General features: G+C 37.0%; 1 protein-coding gene across 7 annotated transcripts in view; it reads right to left on the reverse strand.

The window, feature by feature from the left end:
* Window positions 1-25496, reverse strand: part of L3MBTL3 (L3MBTL histone methyl-lysine binding protein 3) — a 119638-nt gene that overhangs the window by 27292 nt on the left and 66850 nt on the right. For all 7 annotated transcript variants that reach the window (XM_059941946.1, XM_059941948.1, XM_059941947.1 and 4 more), the window contains 4 exons: window positions 24873-24983; window positions 16108-16222; window positions 13326-13428; window positions 3278-3427 (listed from right to left, as the gene is read on the reverse strand). In XM_059941946.1, the coding sequence (XP_059797929.1) occupies window positions 3278-3427; window positions 13326-13428; window positions 16108-16222; window positions 24873-24983 (479 nt within the window). The remainder of the gene's footprint in view (window positions 1-3277; window positions 3428-13325; window positions 13429-16107; window positions 16223-24872; window positions 24984-25496) is intronic.

Consider the following 25496-nt stretch of genomic DNA (forward strand, 5'->3'; position numbering starts at 1 on the left):
AGCAAAGAAGCCAGATAACTTCAACTCTATTAATTCTACATTAAATCAACCATCCTCAAGCCTTAAGATGAGACTTCTTTGTTAACAACCTTTCATTTGTTAACATCTGCTGTGTTGCTACCCCATGATCATTTATATCTAAAGTACCATGTATCATTTTGATTGTTGTTGAGAACTAGTGACTGCCTGGAGAAGAAAAAAAATAAAATAATCTGAAGCCAATTTTTAAAAATTTAAAAGAATAAAATCTATATTTAGAAAAGTAAATAAATCGATGTTATTTTGGCTATTTTGGAAATGTTGTTTTTATGCATAATGAAGTGCTTAGATTGAAATATCATGATGTCTGTAATCATTTCTTAAAAATACTTAGCATAAAAAGTAAAGCAAAAAAAAATCTCGGTCAAAAATGTTCACCTTAAAAAGTCTGGGATCATTAAGGGATTGTCTCCCTCATGTTTCCTTTGATAACATATAACTAATTAAATCTCTCAGGTTACTACTAGCCTCAAAATAAATAAATAAATGAGCCAGTAAATAAATAAATAAAATAAAAATAGTTAAACTGGAAAGTTGAAGATGAGAAGAAATCTGAATAAAGTCTTCAAAACCATGAATAACATAACGCTCATTTACCAAATCCCGGTACCCCTGAAGCAATTTAACTTTAACACAAATAAGTGTAAATATTAATTCACAGAGAAGTAATGGCAGGTTAGAATTCACTGAATCAAAAGACAGTAGGGGCTAAAAATCTATGTAATGTAAAAATTATTTAGATATCAAACATGTGCCATGGGTTACGACAGAAACCTTAAAATCTCTAAGACTGTCTCCTTAATGACGGGTGATGATGTGAAGAACCACGCTCACATCCTCACAGAAGACAGATCCCTGGAACTGTTAGATCCACTATAAACGCCACTCTTTTCTAGAGATCAGACTTGTGGTTACCAGAGGCAGGGGATGGGGGAGGGGGAATTGGAGGAAGGCGGTTAAAAGGTACAAACTTCCGGTTACAAAATAAATAAGTCTTAAAGATGTACAGCATGACGACTACAGTTAACACTGCTGGATGGTATATTTGAAAGCTGCTAAGAAAGTAGATTCTCATCACAAGGAAAAAAAACATTTTTTTCTTTTTTTTTTGGATGTACGTGAAGGGATGGATGTTCATTTACTGTGGTAATCACTTCACAATATACGCAAGCCAAGTGATTATGCTGCACACCTTAAACTTACACAGTGCTATATGTCAGTTATATCTCAATAAAACTGAAAGGAAAAAAATTACTCTTTTCTTACAAATATTTCGAGTTAAAAAGGACCGCAAAAATCATCTAAACCAACTAGGTCTTTCTGCTGTGAGGAAACTGGACCCAGGTATCCAGCCCAGAGCCCAGAAAGTTAGTGAAAAGCCTGTGAGATGAAACTGCCAGCCCTTTAGAGTATCCTGTTAAAACTGTAAACAATATCTCAGCTTTTGAAATCTAAACTTCAGGGATCCTTACCTCCTTGTGAGTCAATGAACTCTGTTTCTGTAATTATTACTATGTGAATTAGTACTTTATTTGTCTTAAAGTAAATTTCCTCAATATCTGATATGCCCTCATTATAGGGCACTGAGTTGGGTACATGAATTTATGTTACATTAGTCATGGTTTTAAGGATGAAAAACAAATCATCAGGGACTTCCCTGGTGGCACAGTGGTTAAGAAAACGCCTGCCAATGCAGGGGACACAGGTTCGATCCCTGGTCCGGGAAGATCCCACAAGCCACGGAGCAACTAAGCCCGTGTGCCACAACTACTGAGCCTGAGCTCTAGAGCCCGTGCGCCACAACTCCTGAGCCTGTGCTCCATAACAAGAGAAGCCACCACAATGAGAATTCCACGCACCGCAATGAAGAGTAGCCCCCGCTCGCCGCGACTAGAGAAAGCCCATGAGCAGCAATGAAGACCCAACGCAGCCAAAAAAAAAAAATCATCATTGTTGTTGATAATTAAAGAAGTTACAGCTCTCCCCAGTCCATAGGGCGAAACTGCTTTTCTCTAAGGATTTTGATACTTTAAATGCCATTACTCCAATAACACTGCTGTGAGCTGAGAATCAGATTTTTAAAAAAAAATTTTTTTAATTAATTAATTAATTAATTTTTGGCTGCGTTGGGTCTTCATTGTTGCGCGCGGGCTTTTTTCTCTAGTTGCGGCGAGCAGGGGCTACTCTTTGTTATGGTGCATGTGCTTCTCATTGCGGTGGCTTCTCTTGTTGCGGAGCATGGGATCTAGGCATGCAGGCGTCAGTAGTTGCAGCACGTGAGCTCAGTAGTTGTGGCTCGAGGGCTCTAGAGCACAGGCTCAGTAGTTGTGGTGCACGGGCTTAGCTGCTCCGTGGCATGTGGGATTTTCCCGGACCAGGGATCGAACTTGTGTCCCCTGCACTGGCAGCTGGATTCTTAACCACTGCGCCACCAAGGAAGTCCGAGAATCAGATTTATTCATTCAAATGTTCACTTGGTTCATCCATGAGAATAAAAGTTACAAAATATTAAAATAATCAAAGAACTACATTGTCTTAGATTTTTAAAACTCTCCATAAAAGAAAGCCCCAAAACCTAAGTGCTAAGGATCATCTTTCTATTAATGTTTTCTTTTAGTAATATCTTTAGTTAATATAAAGGCAGAGAACATTTACTTAAAACATCAAACAAAACTTGGTTCTTTACTTAATAATCAACGGAGGTTAAAACATTCCAACTCAACTCTACAAGTGATATCAACACCAAATGACTAAGCATACAATACAACAAATATCCTAATAATTAAATGAAATAATGTAGATGCAAGTACTTCGCATATAATGAGCACTAAAAAGAAATAATGTCCATTCTTCACAGGGAATCTACCATCTTCTTTGTAAAGGATGCTTTTATACAAATATTGATCAGTTCACTCAGAGTATGAATTGGCATGAAATAAAATGGGGATTTCCAAACTTCTAACATCAAGCAAGTTCAACTAAAAGATGAACAAGTAATACGATATCCTGCCTGATTTGGACATACTTTTATAAGTACCATCGGCCTCACGTTAATTAAGTCAGGTGCATTTTCAATAATGTACGAGAAGACATCACTACAGAACATAAATCACCTAAGGAAAGAAAAGTCTTCCAACTACAGTACCTCTAAATAATATTACTAATATTACCTAAGGAAAAAAAAGTCTTCCAACTACAGTACCTCTAATAATATTACTAATATTACCACTTTAATTACCTGGTTTCAGGAGATGAAGAGATTTCATTTGTGTCTGCCCTTTTACTTCTTGGAAATGACGGACTAGCCGGAGGCATCTCACCACTTAAGCGGTCTGGGAAAATTCGGTCTTTATTCAAATTGATTTCTGAGTAGGGACAGGTGGCAGCACTAAAACATGAAAAATTAAAAAATAACGAAAGGAAAGAACACTCCTGTTAGAGCATAATTACTTCTTCCAATTAAAATGACAAGCTAAAAATATAAAATGCAAAAATTTAACTGAATATATATATTTACACAGATTAAACATACAGTATGAAATATTTTATCTTTAAAACATAATTTAAGTATATTCTGATAGAAAATATGCCTCTGCATTCGATTTTTAAATGCAGTCTTTGGAAGTGAGCGATGGTCACCGAAGGACTCCCTCCTGTGTTGTCCAAGGGCAGGGCCTGTGCATATCTCTAGGAACCATCAGCCCAAGAGAGAAATGCTTAACATAGGAGGAGGGTTGGTGATAGAGGTGGGACAGAGACAGAGTGATTGACAGATGGAGCAGATCCCTTCCTAAAGTGATCTTCCAGGCCCAGGGCCATCACAAACTGTTTCATTTCCTTTATAACAGCTGCTACCCTCCAAAGGAAGGAGGTTCCCCCCATTTCCTGTCTCCAGGCCCATATGTATACCTGATATCCTAGGAAAAAAAATCAATCGGTAGCTATTCCCATCCCTAATATGAAAACGGACCAGAAGCCAACTTGGATAATAACCCATCTAGCTCCCTTCCCTTCTATCTGTGACCACTGGTTGGTCTCTCAGATTCCACGTGGGGATCATTCCTGTTATCCAAGCAAAGGGAATCTAGGTCACTAACTGTTAATTCAGCATTAAGTCAGCATACTCCTGTGCCTGGGCCTCAGCTTTCCAGTCTCCAGAAAAACTGGGCAGCCTCTATCTGAATACATAATCAACCCCTCCAACTAACTCCCTATCTTGCCCCTTGGTTTTTAGGAAGCCTCCTGAAATCTGGAAATGATTGGAACTTAGGTAAATTATATTAGTGTCTTGCATATTCTTTTCCTCAGGTTAGGTACTATTTGGAATGTTGATAATCACCTAGGGAAAATTTTTAAACACTGACTTTCTGCCCTCTACCAAGAGAATCTGACACATCCTCCTGGGAGGAGAGAAGAGTCTGCAAATGCTCCCAAGTGATTCTGATAATGGTCTATAAAATTTATCACAGATACCTTGTAAGCAAAAGTACAATCTTTATTTTCTTTACTTACATGCTACTTTGATATCTATGCAAAAGAGGAAAGTAAATAACATTTGATCATGTGTTGACATAAATGTATATAATGTTAACCCAACAATAACAAAAACAATAACCAGTGATATTTATGGAGCATTTACTATATACAGAGCACCATGCTAAGTATTCTACATTCAGTATTTTACTTAATCTTTACAACAACCTACGCGGAAGGCTTTTCATGTGACAAACTAAGTTTAAAATGGTTAGATAACTTCACTCTTGAATTATTTCATTCATTTGATCGACAAGTATTTATCAAGTAACTACGATGTGCTAATTACCTTCCTAGCCATGGGAAACACAGTCAAAATGAAAAACACAAGCTGTCTGCTCTCATGGAGCTGATATTCTAGAAGGGGATGGGCCATACATGATTTACACAAATAAACTGGACAACCCCACACAGTGACAAAAGCCAGAATATAATGTAAGAGAGACTGCGGGGCTGCGAGGGGGGTGGTGAGGCAGGGCCTCTCTGAAGAAGGCATTCCAGGAAATGGGAAGAATAATACAACATAGGGAAAGCCAGGCATGAGCAAGGGAAAGACAGACCAGCTAGGCTAGAGTGAAGTGATCAAGGGCAGGAGATGGTGTAGAAGCAGGCAGGGAAGTATTATGTAGGCACTAGCAGGTCATAGTCACCAGTTCATATTTTTATTTTAGGTTCAATTTGTAGCCATTGGAGGACCTTTGAATAAGGAAATGATAATGGTTTGATTTACAACTGAGAATAATCACTCAGGATTCTTTGTGGAGAGAAGATGTCAAGGCAGCAGAATTGGAAGAGAAGTTATGTAAGAGTAAAGATACAATAGTGACTTGAATTTGTGTGGTTGGGATGGGGAAAAAGAAGACCATCATGTATCCTTTGAGATCCCTCCTGTAGATGGGCTGGAGATGGGGAATGATATAAAGGAAGTATTCAAGGTTTTTGGCTCGAAGAACTGGGTGGTAATAGGGACGCCTCTTTCTTTTTTCTTTTTCTGAGATGAGAATGACCAGAGGGAAGAAGATTTGGGGGCAGGATCAGGCATCCTGGAATGTTTATTAGACATCCAAACAGAGATGCTGCTTGCCCATGGTCACACAGCAGTGAAGTTGCTCAGCGAAATGAGCATACTATTTTATCCATCCTATTCAGAATGCATACACTGTTTTATTTCACTTTACTCATTTAACAATGATGTGAAGGAAAATTCATTGCCAACTACGATTTTTTTTTTTTGAACAATACCTTTCAAGTACTTCATGGGATCCTTCATGGGATATTTGTACTAATCAGTGTTCACAGATATGAGTGACAACAACCAAGTCTACCTTGAGCAGAAATGAACTTATTGCAAGGGCACTGGACAGCTCAGCAGGAAGGCTGGACAATCAGGCTCGGGCAGGAAGCAGGGTCCAAGCAGCACCTGCCCCTCCTAAATGATCGGCACAGGATGAGGCTGCTGGGCTACAGCATTCATCCCTCTTCTCAGCCCCTCAGCCACTTCCATACCTCACCCAGTCCTCCATTCCACGGAGGCTGCAAATAAGTCCGATCTACCTTCACGTCATCCCTCATGATGGAAGCCCCAGATGGCAGCATCTGCTGGGCTACATTTAGGTCTTCTGCCCACAGGCCCGAGGAAGAGGATCCTGTGGCTCCCCTAAGGGAGGTGGAGCCCTGCCTGACCCTGATCTTGGTTTCAGGCAACATGTAACTGTCTTAGGGCTGTCTTATAATAAATGTGTTTAAACCAAATTCATCTTTAATAAACTCCCTTCCCCTGGAAAAGAAAAAGAAAAAGGATAAAAAAAAAACACAACTACCTCCTCTTCCTGCTCTTGATTCTTGGTTTCTGATAAAGGAAATGTATTAACCAACTCAGATCGTGGTCATCTTTGACTCTATTCTATTCTTTCTCCCTCAAACTGTGTATGTATTTCTACTGCAAATTTATCTACTTAAATTTTGTGGTAGCAGGAAAAAAAATCCAAATATATATTTTTTGGTTTCTTTTGACGGACAGTATGCTGCTCTTCCTAGAATATCGCAATCATCAAATGTTTGACTCACCGTTAAACACCTGGCTTTACGATTGTTGACTAACTGTATGTTCACTTTGGAATTTATTGGATATGAAGAAAGTAAAGAAAATGAAGGTCCTGGTCCTAACCCCAAGCGCCACTCCAATACAGGGAAGATTCTTGGATTTTTAGATGGGCTGGGTCTCCAACTACACACTATAGTGAACAGTTACAGCGTAGAAGGCTTATATTATAAGCTCCATGAGGGAGCCCCTTCATCTGTTTGTTGATTAAGTGAAGGAAGAATATGTCTCTCTAGATCACCATATGTAAACCTGGGTAGCTCAGAGAGAGGCAAGACTGCAGACCAGAATGAAACTTGCCACTTAAATATCCCCCGTTTCTCGATTGCTAGGGCCAGAGGGTAATTTCAAATTCTCACCCTGAAGTAGGGGAAACAATCACAGCCTTCCAAGCAAAGATTTACTAATGGGCCACGATGATCAATCAAGGCAACCACACGCTGATCAGTTATAGATTTTGTGCTAACACCTTCTCTCCTTCTGAACCCTGAGAAAACTCAAATGGGTTTACACACCTCCTATTCTTACAACTACTCTGGGGCAGAAAGGGAAGCCAGCTGGTTCCCACAGTAGGAGGTGATTAAAAAAAAAAAAGAAGATGCCACAAAATGCAAATGAAGGGCTTCCCTAGTGGTGCAGTGGTTGAGAATCCGCCTGCCAATGCAGGGGACACGGGTTCGAGCCCTGGTCTGGGAAGATCCCACATGCCGCGGAGCAACTAGGCCCGTGAGCCACAATTACTGAGCCTGCGCGTCTGGAGCCTGTGCTCCGCAACAAGAGGGGCCGCGATAGTGAGAGGCCCGCGCACCGCGATGAGGAGTGGCCCCCGCTTGCCGCAATTAGAGAAAGCCCTCGCACAGAAACGAAGACTCAACACAGCCATAAATAAATAAAAATAAATAAATAAATAAAATTTTAAAAAAATGCAAATGAAGTGTACACAGAGGGATAGGCAATGCCCCAGACGGATATCAGGAATCTGGTTCTAAATGTGCTCTGCAGCTTTATCCACAAGGAGCAGGCATAACTTGGAAGACTCCGTTTTCTCATTTGTAAAATGAAGATGACAACGACAAACATTACCACAGACTGAGTGCGTTACCCGGGCTGCGTGCTTTACTTGCATCACCTCATCTAACTCCCACAACCCTGGGAAGTCACTCCTATTCTAATGCTCAGTTTATAGATGTTGAAGCTGCGGCTTTAAAAAGGGAACTTGCTTAGTATCATCCCATTAGAGTACGAACTCTGGCTGTCTCCTAATCGTTACACTACACTGGCAAAAAGTACCTTGCAATTTCCTTATGCCTAATCCGTGACCCATCTGAGAGTGCCACCTTCTAGCAAGATGCTACTGTCACGTAGCTGATATAAACTGAGGCAGTACTTAACCTCTCTGGGCCAATTTCCTCACTTTTAAGTTTATAAAATTCATATGCAGTTTTAAAAGTGAATGACTTTATAAACAGAGCAGTGCTGATCAAACTTCTGTAGAAAAAGTGGGTTCTCATTAGGCTTATAATCATTTCTAGTTTCTCGTCTACTAAGTTTCTAGTAACAAAACGTAAGTAAGGCATGGCTCACGGCACAACATGTGTACTTAGTCATGGGCACACGCATGTATACGTGTACACACAACTCTACCATTACGCAGGTCCTCAGAAGGCAGGGGAACAGATTCACACAGGATTACACAGCTCTCTACCGTAAGGACTTTATTAGGGTGCACGCTTGTTCTATTAGCAAATAATTCCGTATCTGCTATATATACAAATACTTGTCCCACTGGCCACTGTAAGAAGGCAGTTTTTCCTTGTAAAGACTGGTCCAGCTTATTAGGAAAGGTGGGAAAACTGCCATGTTCACTGCTTTCCACTGCCACCTTTAAAACCCTTTTAGTTATAAATACACTTATTTAAACAACTGGACAATGTCTTCAGTTTTCTAAGTGCTCACATAATCATTCTCACACTCTGTCGAGACAAGAACCTATAAAATACATGCTCTATCCAGCCACTGTGCTTTGCATGAGAGTCTAGCGGTTAAGAGTAGTGACTTAAGTGCCTCAAAAGCCTGGGCTGAATCCCGGGTCTGCCACTCTCTGATCCTGGGCACTCTCTCAAGCATTCTAAATCTCTCCTCCCACTTCTGTAAAACAGAGATTAGAACAGTGCCAGCTTTACAGAACTGCTGAGAGAATTAAATGAGATAACAGATCTAAGTGCCTCGCAAATAGGAAGCCACAAAAAAAATCTTGCCCAGGATTATTATTTTAAAAGGAGAAGAAGAGTAACACTTAACCCCTACTGTGTAAAAGACCATCAGCAAAAATAAACAATAGCATTAAAAACTCCATAATATGCCCCATTTATAGAGGCTCTCTGCTTCCCTCAGGAAAAGGTGATGCTTCTCTCCGAGTGCGACTCATTCATGCCTCTCCAAAAATCTGTTTGTACCACACTCTTCTCCTTAGAAGTAGGGGCCCTCTCCTCGGTACAGCCCATCACCTAACCCAGTATCTGCCTACAGCAGACACTCAATAAGTGTTTGTTCCATGAATGGATGGATGCTGAACGAATATGATGACTATAGTTTGCAGGTATAAATCCAGAGTTACCAATTTTTTAAAACTCTCCATGGACTTTATAAATATCCTTTAAGGTTGCAGGAAGTACTCTCTGTTTTTTTCTTTTCTTATTTAATTTCACCAAGATAAAATCTTACACAGGAAACATTTACTTCTGAAGGCATTAGATACGTAGAACATTTAGTTTTATATAACTTTAGTTATCCTTTAATCTCCTCCCATTATGACCTCTCGGTAGGCCAAATGAATGAATCAACAAAGGGAAACACCATGACACAACCAATATTAATGCTGTCTTGCTAGAGATAGAATTAAGTCATCTGGCTCCTGAACGTCCCTAGAAAGGAGAACACCATATCCACATCCAACTCACTCCCTGACTGTTTACATTTTAACACTGAAAAACATCACATTCTTACATTTCATTGTTGAGAACACATTTCTATTTCTAACACTTCTTAGATCAAATACAACCATTGTAATTTCTGGAGACTCTATAACAACACATGCTAGTCAAAACACTGGCTTTTGCTTACATGTTCATAAAATTGATTATTCGTGCCAAAAGAACAACTTTCCTTGTTATCTAAGCAAAGAATGCATGTTTTGATTTATGTGGTTTCTCAGTAGATTAATCCAAAGAGAATTTTCTCGTTATGTTTTCCTAAGCACAGCATTCTCAGTAAGGACAAAAATAAGCGCCAGTGAAATGAACCTTTTAAAGAATAGCCATGATGCAGCAGCTCTTCCACAAGTCCACCAAGGAAATGGAAAACAGGCTGTGACTAGTAAGGATTAACATCCTGCCAGATAAAGAGCTTTGAGTGCTGAAAAGAGAACAGCATATTCAGGGAGACTAAGAAAAGCCAGCTGAAAGGGCTGAAAAGAAGGGAATATAGGACACGGGCAGGAGCTGACACTAGTTCTCTGGATCGCATCCCTGACCCAGAGTTATATACAGATCTGCCGGTTATGTCTGATACGTGACAAGGAAATGAACACAACTCCTTTATCAATGCATGGCTTCTAAGCCATGAGGTATACTTCTTCCTCTCTCATTCCAGAAAACAATGAGTCATTCCCCACTATGGTTCCAATTATACTGATAGATTTTTTTTTTTGGATCACATTTCTCCATAACATCTTTCATGATTCTCCCCATAATTTCTCCCTTCATTTAGCAAATACAACACTTCATCTTTGAAAAAAGACTCCAGAGATAATCACTGAAACTTTGTGAAATGGGTGTGGACCAGCTGAAGGACCCTCAGAGGTCCACAGTACACTTAGGGAAAGGCAGTCTTAATGAATGGCTGGTGCCATCAGGCAGGGGACAGGGCTGTCACCACAGACCTTGCTGTGACAGGCAAACCTCTCTGCTCTCCTAAAGAGATTATGGACATTGTTACAAGGTGGATTTTCTTCCCAGAAGACCAAAAAAAAAAAAATTCTTTGTAAATTTTTCATTGTACCCCCAAAAACATAATGTCAGTATTCACCCATTTTTAAGATTTCGTTTTTTCCTTCATAATTTGAGCAAATTGCCTTTGGTTCAATGAACATCTTGGGGTTGTACAGTAGAGAGGTACATATGTCAAAGTTTCAATATTAGTTACTATTTTGTATCTTATATTTTAATAAAATTATGTACAGCTTTTATAGGTCCATTAGTCCCTGAGTTCTTTGAAGGCTGGATCTGTGACTAATTCAGGGAGCCGTGCCCTGAGAGTCAGTGAGAGGGGGGTGGTCAAGGGCACAGTTAGACTGGGCACCATTCCTGGCTCCCCCCTCACCAGCAGTCAAGTAGGCAAGTTAGAAAAACCTCTAGAGTGCCATGGTGGCTTCATCAAAAAAATGGAGGAAATAATAGTTCTATATTATAGGGTTGCTTGAAGGTTATCCAATACATGTAAAACAATTAGTGCAAAGCTCAGAGAGAGTAAACAAATGCTCAATAAATCTTACTGGAAAAAAAAAAAAACCCGCTGCTCAAAAATATTTACTAAATGAAAGAATTTATAGATATATAATGGAAATTTAGCATACTAATGAGTTTTTGGACTTATATACAGTAGTCACTCCCTATCCGTGGTTTTGCTTTCTGTGGTTTCACTTATCTGAGGTCAACCAAGGTACGAAAATATTAAAGGAAAAATTCCAGAAGTAAACAATTCATAGGTTTTAAACTGTGCGCCATTCTGAGTAGCGTGATGAAATCTCACGCTGTCCCACTCTGACCTGCCAGGGAGCAAATCACCCCTTAGTCCAGCGTATCCCGCCCGTTAGTCACTTGGTAGCCACCTAGGTTATCAGATCCACTGTCGAGGTATCACAGTGCTTGTGTTAAGTCACCCTTACTGTACTTAATAACAGCCCAAAGTGCAACAGTAGTGATGTTGGCAATCCAGGTACCCCAAAGGGAAGCCGTGAAGTGCTTCCTTAGGTGAAAAAGTGACAGTTCTCGACCTCGCGAAGAAAGAAAAAAATCATATGCTGAGGTTGCTAAACTCTACAGTAAGAACGAATCTTCTATCTGTGAAATTTTGAAGAAAGAAAAAGAAATTCGTGTTAGTACTGCTGTCACACCTCAAACTGAGAAAGTTAGTGTGTAATAAGCACTGAGTTAAAATGGAAAAGGCATTAAATTTGTACAATGAGCTATTTAGAGAGAGAGAGACCACATTCACATAACTTTTGTTATAGTATATTGTTATAATTGTTCTATTTTATTATTATTGTTGCCAATCTCTTACTCTGCCTAATTTATAAATTAAATTTTATCACAGGTATGTATGTATAGGAAAAAACATAGTACATATAGGGTTCGGTACTATCTGAGGTTTCAGGCATCCACTGGGGATCTTGGAACATATCTCCCACAGGGATAAGGGGGGTAAGGGAGATACTACTGTAATGCCTAAGAGTAATCCAGCTGCTTTCACTTGCCAATACTGAATCACTTCTAAGATGCAGTATTTTTATGTCCCTTTAATCATACAACTTTTGGTGTGCAGTCATACAAGCCATGAAAAGGATTTTTAAATGGATATTTGCAAATGGAATCATTATTCTGTCTATGCACAGACTTTTACTCTGGAACCCACTGAACCCCATAAAAAAACTTGGCAGGAGTGTTGCAAAAGGAAGATAAGCAGCATTTGAGGCTGCAGAGATTTAAGAAAGAGGAAATTATATAAAGATAAAATAGTCACACCAATTTAACAATTCCTATTAATTCTTAGAGGAACAGGTAGTGAAATCTTCAGATTTTTTAAAGACCTAGATTCACAACCTGTATAAACTAGGTAAACAAGGAATCATTTTTATTACTGGGCCATCCAGTTAACATACAGTTAGAATACTTATACTGACAAATTATTATTTTAATATGTACGTGAATTAGGTGATGCCTCTGTCCTCTAAAAATCCCAGTTAAATCACAGAAATTTCTTACTATTTCAGGAATATTTTAACGTGTCTACAAAGACCCCAAATTGCCTAAACAATACATCAAATTTCAAATGTACAAATTTGGTCTCTTTCTTTTAAGTTACTTAGATGTGAGAGAAAAATATTGAAAAACTCTTTATTTTTGACAATGTATTCTGATGTTTGTCTATTTATATTTGTGCCTTTTGTGATCTTTGCTGCTAATCTACAATAATCTCACCTCTCGATATTCAAATTGTTGTCACCCAATCATAGAATATTCTACCAAACAAATACTTCAACAAGGCCTGCCCTCTTCTCATTATTAATAGTCAACCCAAAACGACTATTTCAGAAGTTCAGTATCTATAAAACTAATCAGGTTGCCAAGAAAAGCCAAGTACCTAGAGTAAATCTATTTTAAATCATGAACGCATTCTTTCCCAGGCAAATTTAACTACAGATACACTCTTCATTTTTACATGGTCACCATGGTAACCACTTTTCATACGGATCTGAATGCAGAATTAGTTAATATCTATTTAGTATACATAGAAATCATTATCTTCCACATACAAGGGACAGGCACCCTCTGACCACGTAAGGAATCTCTACCTGAGTGGCAGCACCACATACCTGTGAGGGCCCAGGTGTCTTGCTCTCTTAAAATGGCCAATCCCTTTACATCCTGGGGTCGAGCATCCACCGTGTTCCGAGGCTTCCATTAATTCTAAGGGGCCTATTAAAAAGCCAAAAAAAAAAAAAAAAAGCAAAAATTTAAGGCTATAAGAGTCAAATGTCTTGGATCAGAATAGAGAAAAAAAATCCAATTTTTCAATCAACATGTATAAACAGAAAAAGAAGGTCCTACAAAATTAAAAATATGCTTTAAGTCTCTACTTCTAAAGGTTTTCCCCTAGGACTTTGTTCACACTTCAACAGTGAAATGGTAACCTTTGATCCAACCCTCTTTCAAAATGTCACAAATTCCAGAGATACCGAAATCTAAAATAATGAGATGATTCTAAACATTCTGATCAAGTAAATAACATAATTAATATATGAATACCTGCACACTGTGAAAACTTCAGAGAATACACCAGGATACAGAAGAACAGTTACAGATCCGCTCAAGCAACTCCCCTCACATTTCATTCCTTTTCCTGACTAATCATGTTAATGCGTAAGCTTCTTAGATGTTCCAAGCATTCCCACATGTATCTACATTTGTATATATACATGTATCAAGTTTTTGGTTTTGTTTTATTTTGCCACATAAAAGGCACAACATAGATATGTACGATTCTGAAACTTCTTTGGTCTTTAACTTCATGTCTTATAAATCTTTCCATCTCAATAGTAATATTTTTATGACTGTTGCATTGTAGCTGTAGCATGAGTGCACCATAATTTATTTAACCAATATTTGTTTCCAAGGTTTATTATTTTAAACATACTGTAACCGATACCATGTCTGTGCATTCTGGTGCCCTTATGTAGCTTCTATGTGGCATCCAGAAGTGAAGCCACCAGGTGGGGAAGGCATGTTAAATTTTTAAGAAACCCGACAATAATGTATTTGCTACATTTTTCTTTCTACAATGTATTTATTTTCCTCCAAAACTGAGATCTGGTATGTCAAGTTCTCAGTGTACCTTTTTAAAAAAATTGAATTTAACTGAAATTTTTATTGAGGTGACTGCAGCTTTGCATGCAGTTGTATGTAATAATACACAGGGAGATCCCTTCTACACTTTGTCCAGTTTTTCCCAATGGTACTATTTTGCAAAACTATAATATAAAATCACTATTAGTATATTGACATTGATACATTAAATTCTGATAGTCTGACAAATTGTCTTCCAAAATTTAGTACTAGTTTTAAAAGATGATGATACTGTTAAATAAACGAAAGTCTAGAAACACTCTACTTTTTCAAATATTAAATTTTTTCTTTTATGTATTTTTGACTATCAGGTAACTAAAAATGCAGTAAGAGGCAAAAGGATTAACCAAAGAAGAAATGTACAGTAGAGAAGTATTGGGTTGGCCAAAAGGTTTGTTCGGTTTTTCCCATAAGATGGCTCTAGTAGTATTTAGTTGTCTTTAACTTATTTCAAAACAATTTTGTTAGATTTTATGTGACAGCTGTCATATTAGCATGCATTTAAAAAAAGACTTATCAGAATTGGTGAATTTTTGTGTAGCCATTTTAATACTGAAGATGGAAGAAAAAAAGCAACATTTTTGGCATATTATGCTTTATTATTTCAAGAAAGGTAAAGCACAACCAAAATGCAAAAAAAGATTTGTGCAGTGTATGGAGAAAGTGCTGTGACTGATCGAACATGTCAAAAGTGGTTTGTGAAGTTTCGGGCTGGAGATTTCTCACTGGACGATGCTCCATGAGACCAGTTGAAGCTGACAGCGATCAAATCGAGACATTAATTGAGAACAATCAACATTATACCAGGTGGGAGATAGCTGACATACCCAAAATATCAACTATCAAATCAAGCACTGAAAATCATTTGCACCAGCTTCGTTATGTTTATCGCTTTGATGTTTGGGTTCCACACAAGTTAAGCGAAAAAAACCTTCTTGACCATATTTCTGCATGTGATTCTCTTCTTAAACGTAATGAAAACATTCCATTTTTAAAACAAACTGTGATAGGTGAAGGTGATGAAAAGTGGATACTGTACAATAATGTGGAACGGAAGAGATCGTGGGGCAAGCGAAATGAACCACCACCAACCACACCAAGGGCCAGTCTTCATCCAAAGAAGGTGATGTTGTGTATATGGTGGGGTTGGAAGGGACTCCTCTATTATGAGCTCCTTCTGGAAAACCAAATGATTAATTTCGACAAGTAGTGCCCCCAATTAGACCAACTGAAAGCAGCACTCGATGAAAAGCATCCAGAATTAGTCAACAGAAAACACATAATCTTCCATCAGGATAACGCAAGACCGCATGTTTCTTTGATGACCAGGCAAAAACTGTTACATCTTGGCTGGGAAGTTCTGATTCATCTGCTGTATTCACCAGACATTGCACCTTTGGATTTCCATTTTTTAGGTCTTTACAAAATTCTCTTAATGGAAAAAATTTCAATTTACTGGAAGACTGTAAAAGGCATCTGGAACAGTTCTTTGCTCAAAAAGATAATTAAGTTTTGGAAAGACTGAATTATGAAGTTGCCTGAAAAATGGCAGAAGGTAGTGGAAAAAAAGGGTGAATATGTTGTCAATAAAGTTCTTGGTGAAAATGAAGAATGTGTCTTTTATTTTTACTTAAAAACTGAAGGCACTTTTTGGCCAATCCAATAGAACGAGAAGGTAGAGGAAAAGAAAATATTAAGCACACTACACAAGAAAATGGAAACATTTCTTTAGATTATCACTGTGTCTCTTACTCAAAGGAGGCTGAAGAGGATGCCCGGTTTTTGAACACCAACCGACGGGGTGAATATCAGGAGAATCTGCATCTATCCAGTAATCATAGCAACTATTCCAGCCATCAAAGTGAACCTGGATAACAAAAAGAAATTAATAGTATAATTTAGGTCACGAGAATTCCTACAGTAAAAGTTTTGCCCACCGTAACCATCTTCATTCTCTTCTAACTTATATAGTACATTTAATATCCAGATAAATTATTTTAATTATTCAAATTACTTCATCCCAGTACGAGAAAAGAGGTACTGTTGAACTACCTTCGACATATTATCTAACCATAATTAAATGTCTTGCCAAGGGCACTTTTTGGGTAATACTTCTACAGACATATTACATGTATCTCTCACTACTATAAGCAGTTTGAGTACCTAACATCTTCATATGAGCAACACTAAACACCCAATAAATATTATTGAGTAATGAATAAATCAGGGAAGGGAGGGAGGAGGAAGGGAGAATAGAGAGGCAAGACCTTTCATATAAACGTCAAGTCTCCTAGAATTATGCTAAAAAAGACTTTAAAAAATTCAGTGGATGGACACCCAATTTACAAAATATGCCTCCATCAAATGCATTTTAAAATATTTTTTCTCATAAATAATTACAATATCTCTCAAAGAGATTTTACAGAGTGGTCAAGGCTACCAACTTTATTGGCCACCATGTAAAAGGGCAGTTAGTCTTTCAGGCATGGTTACTAAGGATCAGCTACATATCTTTCAAGTATCACATATTTTTTATCTTTTAGAAGGAAAGGATATACTAAAATGTTATATTTTATTTTAGATCAAGTTTGCCAGCTAGATTTCCTTCTTAAAGTCTATGAATCTCTTACTACTAAAAACACAATAGATGCCAGATGGATAAAAAAATCCAAACATTGAAAACTGAATAAAAGTTCTAGAAGAAAGCATACATTAATATATTTATCTTGGAGTGCAGTAGCCTTTGTAAGCAAGACACCAAACTCAAAAGCCATAAAAGAAAAGATGGATCAATTCGAGTACATCAAAATTTAAATCTTCACAATGGCAAATATTGCTGCTGGCAAGATGGAAAACCCAAAAGAAACCTGAAAAACACATCTGTTAACATGTGACAAAGTACTTCGTTCCTTAATTTGTAAAAACACCATATATCAGTATAAAAAGATGAAAAATCTAACAGAAAAGATGGAAAAGATACAAGTGGCTCATAAACAAGAAAATAACTTGTTAGTAAATACATGAAAGGACAATTTCACTTATAACTAAAAAACTACAAATTAAAATCACAGGATGAAATTCTTCTCCTTTCAACCTGCCAAAATATTCCATTTTGGTGACTTCTAGAGCTGATAAGTATGAGAATAAATGGATGTTCTCATAGACCATTGACAGGAGTCTTGACTGGTGAGATATTTCTGGAGAGTTATTTGGCAATAATGGATCAACGGTTAAAATATATCATCTTTGACTTGATAATCTAAATAACTCAACTCACTGTTGTAGTAGAAAGCAACCAGAGTGTCTACCATCAGGAGACTGGTTAAATAAATTATGGTATATTTATATGATGGAATAGTACAGAGTTATTAAGGTATGTATATATGGGTTCAATATAATGTCCATTGCACTGACTCTACTTTCTCAAGCTTAGAAATTAATTAATCCTAGAATTAAATCCCACAGAATTCCACACCTGCAAGAAATCATGGATAATACTTTAAAGAGGAGAAAAGATCACAGAGCTAGTTAGGAGGAGTAAGAGGCTAAAATTCATGGATCCAAAATAAACTTGTTCATCATTCACATACATTGCATATAAAAGCAGCACTTAAAGAAAGTTGTTTAACTTGAAACAACCCTTTCCTTTCCTCTGATCAAATATAATGTTCAAACAACACAGAATGATATTCATGGTAATTTTCTAAAGTTTATGCTATCAGTGCCACCAATAAATGAGCAGTCATAATTCACAGTATTATAGTTAAGTTTTAGGTATTCTAATTCTCAACTAATCATCAAGTGATAATGCTCTATTTTACTGGATACACAAAACTCTTATATTTTCTCGTCTTGCTGTTTCTGAATTTCACTTCTTCTATACTGGAATCAATGTTCCCATAACTCATGTTCCATTTGTTAAATTTTACAAAATTTAGCTATCTTCCTATAGCAAACAAACTCAATCCTAACAAGTAAGTGGTTCTCCAACCTGGATATACACTAGAATTACTCATGATTATTGAAAAGAAGAAGAAAAAAAAAAATACAAAAATGGCTGAGCCCACCAAGGAGGTTCTGAACTTATAGGTATAGCTTGGGTTCTGTGCACCTATATGTTTACTTAACTTCTAAGTAACTCTGCTGTGCACTCAGAATTGAGTCCCACTGATAGTAAACAGGACACTACTGTACAGCAATATAGACTCCAAAAATGTTAATATCATCATAAATAATAGGGTTCTTTTAAAAATTTCCTCCCATATACCTTCAAGAATATGTTGGAGCTACTATATCTTGTGATACCATAACCCCTTCCTACTTTTCATTAAAACTGACATCTCAGTTTGGCAATGAAAAGTCATCTATCTTAGATGACAGATATACCTTAGTTACGTAAATAAGTCTAACATCTCCTACAAACTAGGTTGGCCGGCAATCGGGAGAATCTTAGTACTTTAAGGTTAAATTTCAGAGTTAAAATTTAATTTAGGGCTTCCCTGGTGGCGCAGTGGTTGAGAATCTGCCTGCCAATGCAGGGGACACGGGTTCGAGCCCTGGTCTGGGAAGATCCCACATGCCACGGAGCAACTGGGCCCGTGAGCCACAATTACTGAGCCTGCGCGTCTGGAGCCTGTGCTCCGCAACAAGAGAGGCCGCGATGGTGAGAGGCCCGCGCACCGCGATGAAGAGTGGCCCCCACTTGCCGCAACTAGAGAAAGCCCTCGCACAGAAACGAAGACTCAACAGAGTCATAAATAAATAAATAAATAAATAAAAGAACGTGAATTTCTTTATAAAAAAAAAAAAATTAATTTAAATATTATGAACAGAGGTAACAATACAATTCTCTAAGTAGCAAATGCACTTAAAAACTGCTACCTAATCATTTATATGTGGAATCTAAAAAATAATACAAACGAATATATATGCAAAACAGAAAGATACCCACAGATATAGAAAACAAACTAGTGGTTACCAGAGGGGAGAGAGAAGGGGGAAAGGACAAATTAGGGGTATGAGATTAACAGATGCAAACTACTATGTATAAAATAGATAAGCAACAAGGATATATTGTACAGCACAGGGAATTATAGCCATTACTTGTAATAACTTTTAATGGAGTATAATCTGCAAAAATACTGAATCACTACACTGTACACCTGAAACTAATAAAATATTGTAAGTCAAGTATACTTCAATTAAAAAACTGCTATCTGAAATTATGTGAACATTAATAATATATACAAAATTAATATTAACCCTAATTAATATTCTTACTCTGGCAGCCCAGATGAAATAAATTTATTAAAGTTTATATAATTTCATTTCATCTTTACTACTTCAGTCCCTGGCACATTAAGAGGCTTTAAACAAACAAAATATCAGACATTCTAGTAATGGTAACTGATAGCTTTTCTCTTGCTGGGTCCTATATTGAAATGAAATCAAATGCCTGACAAAGAGAAAGAGAGGAAGATAAACAAACATACCACACAAAATATTTAAACATTGTACAGAACATAAAAAGACATCCAAAAATATTTATAATAGAAATGTCCCAGTATAAAAACAGTTAAACATAAAAGCAACTCAGCAACAAGGCTGAATTTAATTAAAATTCTAAAGAAAACAGACTATTACGTATCAAAGCATAGTACAGATGATTTAACTTACACATATTTAAAATTATAGTTTAGAAAACTGAATACATTTTTTAACCTAGGAGTGTAATTTGGACCCTTTATAAAAACTTCATACTCGTTATTGAAAATTTCAAGATTAAGACATAATATTTTTAGAAAGCACACTATTTCTTTTTTAAAAAAATGATTTAGTTGTATTTTCTGTTCAGGTGAAAGGCAACTCAGTAAAACACATTTTAGACCCAGGTGCTTATTTCTGCTCTCTTCTGAAATGAAAGTTATGTTTGAAAAGGTATAAACCCAGAAGGACAAATGGAGACGGAAAGTAGCTGATAGGTGAGAAGTGGCGACGATGTATGTGGAGGGCAGAAGCAGATGAAGGAGTGCTGACCCACTGATAGAGAGTGGGTGGGTTGCAACCCAGATGCCTAGAGAGGGAATGCAGGTCCAGAGTGAACTGGCTCACAGTGCAGAACCCAGAAGGACTCAGTATGGAGGCAGCAGGTATGTGAGGAGGTCTGGAAAATGATAGCATTGGCTCAAACTCTGAATATGGAGTGGTTAGACCTCTAGGTCTGATCCTCTATGCCACCCACCAAAGTAACTGCCCCTTCAGCAACCCTGCAGGAGTAGAGGCTTACTTTCTAGAGACATAAGCATGGAGGTTTTAAACTCCAGGACAATGGTGACGGGCCAGACAGAAAGCACAGGGACTGAGTGAGAGCCTGTATCCTCCAACCCCATCCTTCTCCCTGCCTCACACAGCGGCCACCAAGTTTGCCGCTCCCTAGGGAGGAGACTAGAAGAAACGGAAAGGCTCTAGACCAAGAACCCAGATGCTGAAGAATGGGGACCTCCCTATGAAAAAGGTGGCTCTCTGCTCTCTTTTCCCACATGAAGCCCAACAGCCAATAACGCCCACCTTTTTGACTAAAAACAACTAATGTTAAGCGCCTTTTCTTACTGTGAACAGCCAATCAAGGACTTGACATTTGAAGAGAGGCTCTAATGTGAAAGCAGAAGCCAAACTAACTCAAAGAGGAATTTAGAGAAAATAAAAGGAAGCAGAAGGAAAACTATCACTGGTGTCCTCAGATAAGAAACAATATTGCTTCAGGAAATAAAAAGAGGATGCCATTTTGAAAGGGGGGAAGGGAGAAGACTAGAAAATAAGAAAAAACTCTTGAAAATTAAAAAAAAACATAGTTGTAATTAAAAATGTAATACAGGATTTAAAAAATAGACTGGATATCTCTAAGCAAGTAGAAAAAAAAAATCAGAGAAGCATAAGAAAGAAAATATAAGAAAATTAGGGGGTCCATCCCAGAGGTTTAATACCAGAGTAGCAGGACTTGCAAAAGAGAACAGTGAGAGAGAAGGAAGTCATCAAAGCAATAATGTAAGAACATTTCTAAAAACCAAAGGATATGAAACTCCACAGTGAAAGGGTATTATTAGTGCCCTGCATGATAAATGAAAAAAGACCCTCACACCAAGGCACGTCACCACAAAACATCAGAATATCAGGGACAAAGATTGTCTTGAGAGTTTCCAGAGAGAAAAGGTACATCACCCAGAGAGAAGGAACCCAATGGCCTTGGATGTCTCAAAAACCAGCACTTGACGTGGGAAGACAGCAGAACAATGCTTGTAGTTTCTGAGGGGAAATGATTCTCTACCCCATCACAGTATGAATCAAATGAAAGGCTAGTATATTGACATGTTCAGATATGCAAAGAGTCGAAAAATATGCCTTTCATACATCCTTCTTCAGTAAGTTACAAAAAATTTGTTTCAGCAAGGTAAGAGAGTATACAAAGAAATACAAAGCATGAGACTCAGGAAAAATGAATATACAATATAGTGTGTTGGCAAAGAGGCGTCTCAGGATGAAAGCTGTGTGTGAGGCTGAGAGAGTAACCACGCTGATCAGAATAGGTGGCTGTTAAGCTGTGGGAAGAAGGGTCCAGGAAAAAAAGAAAGATATAGATGCAAGATTCAAAAATACACTTGAGCTTTTTGACCAAAAGACTTGTCAGATTTATTGGAGCGTTTGTTAAAATCTAGTAAGAACACAGACAATTTAAAATCAAAATACAAATTAATTACTGACTCTAGGAAAAATCAAGTATCATAAGAAAAAGACTCCTCTGCTCAGCAGTGAACAAGATTTGTTTATGACAATAAACATGGAAGAGTTAAAAAAAAAAAGAACAAACACTGTGAAATAATTACTGAAAGGATAAGGCGAAGGAAGGATGACAAGATCTAAATCCTGAACTACCAAAAGAGGAAGGAAATAAATATATTTAAAATTGATGGATTCAGAAATAGCAGAATGCAGCTATTATTTTTTTAAACTGCAGATCAAATGTCATAAGCAACAGCCAAAAGAGTTGAAAGTTCTTGCCTCTGGGGAATCAGACCTGCCGGTGGGGATGGAGACGGCAGAACAATCTTACGTTGTCACAAAAACATAAAAGACAAGAGCAAAAATATTCTTGTCATTTTTCTTCAACAGCAAAATATACTAGGTTTAAAAAAAATTAACTGTAATAACTCAGTGTGAAATATTATGTATTACATAACTTAAAAAGTTGATTTTATTTAACTTAAGAGTTGAATTTTATCCTTGAGAAACTTAAAATATTACACTACACTAATGACTTCACCTCTATTCTCTGCTTCCTTGTCCTTCCTGAAAAAGAAAAAATAAGCGTTCTTGCTATATCATCTCCCATATTATTAGAAAAACTTCTACTGTTGAAAGTGTCCTGTATTTTCACAAGTCTCTGATGAATCCTCAAATTGAGTTACTGTCACCTGTTCACTAACCTTTTGTGCACTTCATAAAAAAACAGATATTTGTCCACTGGTTTATGTTTAGCTATGAAATTCATTCCAGTAATTATAAAAGATGATTGTCAACTATATACCTCATTAGCCAGTTCTTTTTTGTGTATTAAAGATTGACCTGGATGTTGTACTGGAAAGAGAATTCAGCCAGAAGCAAAAAGAGCTGCTTTTCTCATTAACTAACTGAACCATCCACTTTAGAGTATTTGACCCCTCTGGACCAAAATCACAAAAGTAATATGTGTTCCTGAAACCAGGTAATTAAAAAGAAAAACCTAATCACTTATAATCTTAACAGAAAATCACTGTCATTATTTTGCTTTGTTTATTTCCATAACTGCTTACGTATGGGTGTGTGTATGTATATATATATATATATATATACACACACACACATATATATACACATACATATGTATATTCTTTTAAAAGACAATACCAGACATTACATATAGTATTAAACCCGAATTTCTCACTTGCCAAAATTAAATATTCTTCTAAAATATGAAACAGCATGTAGACGTACAGTCATTTATTTTTACCCATCTCCCACTCTGCTTATTCCCAATGTTAAATACCATAAACCACTGGCTCTGTTATATCCTCCTTGCAGCTTTTATCTTTGCATATTCCTTTTGGTTATTCCTTTAACATAAATTCCTAGGACTGAAATTCCTGAATTAAAGGGTAAACAACATTCTAAGACTTTTGATGCCTATCACCAAACTGCTCTTCAGAAAGGCTGAGACACTTTATACTTTCACTAGCTGTATATGGGAATAAACTTTCTGCACCCAAGCCAAAACACTTCTTTTTTCAATTCTGACCAATTTGACTTATAAAAATAATGTATTACTTAATTCTACATTTCTAAGGAAAACTAACAAGAAAACACACTTGAAAAAGATTAACACAGGTCTTCCATTACTTATAAAATTTTCTAAAATGTTATATGATTACGCAATCTTAAAAATAGTGAATTACATGCTAAAAGTTCTATTTTATGGAAATACTACGTTTGTACAGGATTTTCATGTTATTTATAATTTATTTTCCTATATATTATCTCATTAGAGATACATGAAGATCTGATTTATTATTATTTAAAGAACAGGAACTTAGACTCCTATAGCTTAGGACCGTGACTTAGTTCTGCCACTGCCCATAATTAATAAGTAATTTATTCTGTGCCTCAGCCTCATCGATAAAGTAATGACAATAACATAAATCTCCCACACTGTTATCACCACAAACATCAGATAATGGAGGAATACTCCTACCCTGTAAAACTCCACGTAAATCTAATGTCTTGCTGCTATCATAACTAGTATTATTCTTAACAGAAATTCTAAATGATCCTGTGAGGTAAGTAGAATGCACATCATTCTGGTTTGAGAGTGAAGTTAACGCTGAAGCCAGAAACAGAGACGAGAGCCTGAAGCTCCTCACCCGGAACTGCTACTACACTTCACTCTATCGCATTTGGACATGGACTGAACCCATCTTCTTATACGTTTGTTTACTTTATGAGAGGTACTTGACTTTTATTAATCTAACTCTAATAAAATCTGACTTTATTTATAAAAATATTTCTCTTAACTTGTCCTATATTAAAAAGCAGGATATTCTGAAAAGTCGACATGCACTATACCCCATAAGACCTTACTATACCCCACTGACCTTAAATATTTTTAAAAAAGAACACACTACTGGAAAATGAAGTATTATATCTTCTCCTGAATAGATTACCTTAATATGATGTATCTACTTTTTTCCTCCAAATATATACTTAAAATATTAAAAGTCAGTCATAATTAAAGAGAAAACTTATGTAAAGTAAAAAAGTGGAAAGATACTGACTCACAAGGATGTGCGCAGCCACTTAATTTGCATATTTCTATGGCTTTACTAATTTAATTCTCAGACTTCACAAATTAAATGTCTGCTAAAGTTTTCATCTAAGATGTCTTGTTAAAAAAAAAAAAAGACAAAACAAAACCACAACAGAACACTTACTTTTATTCGGTGATCATCCGTGTCTGCAACTGTTGCTACTCTAATAAACATGGGATTTCTTTTGTCTATGATCTCAAGCTTCATTTTTTTCTGGAATCCATGTGGAGGTTTCTGCCATAACAGAAAATTTTATACAGTGAGATTCAGAGGAAGGGAAGGTGAACTCTATGTCACAAAGACAGAATTAAAAAAAAAAAAAAAGATGAGCTATTACGAGAACTAGCCTTTCAAACTCAAGTTCCTAGAATGGCTTTCGACCTCACTCTCCCTATCGAAAAAATAATCCCAAATCACATGGCCAAGCCCACAGGCAATAGAAACAGCCTGAGCAACTAGTCACAGGAGCAAACAGAAAGCCAAAGATCTTAAGATGAAATTCAAAATACTATGGTTTTTTTGATTAGCCATAGGAATGACGAGTTTCTTCTCATTAGTTGGAGGTGCCTTGGCAAAAATCAACAAACATGAAAATTATTTTTAAAAAAGAGGGAAGAACCTTCAAGTGGCAAAGATGAGACACAGAGATTAGAGGTGGTAGTGAGACCAAAAAGCAACAGATGTCTTTTTAAGAAGAGAATTAGCAATCAAGACACGCAAGATGGAATTGCTCTACTAAGAACAAGA

This window comes from Balaenoptera ricei, chromosome 12 (assembly GCF_028023285.1).
Source record: "Balaenoptera ricei isolate mBalRic1 chromosome 12, mBalRic1.hap2, whole genome shotgun sequence".
Classification (NCBI taxonomy): Eukaryota; Metazoa; Chordata; class Mammalia; order Artiodactyla; family Balaenopteridae; genus Balaenoptera; species Balaenoptera ricei.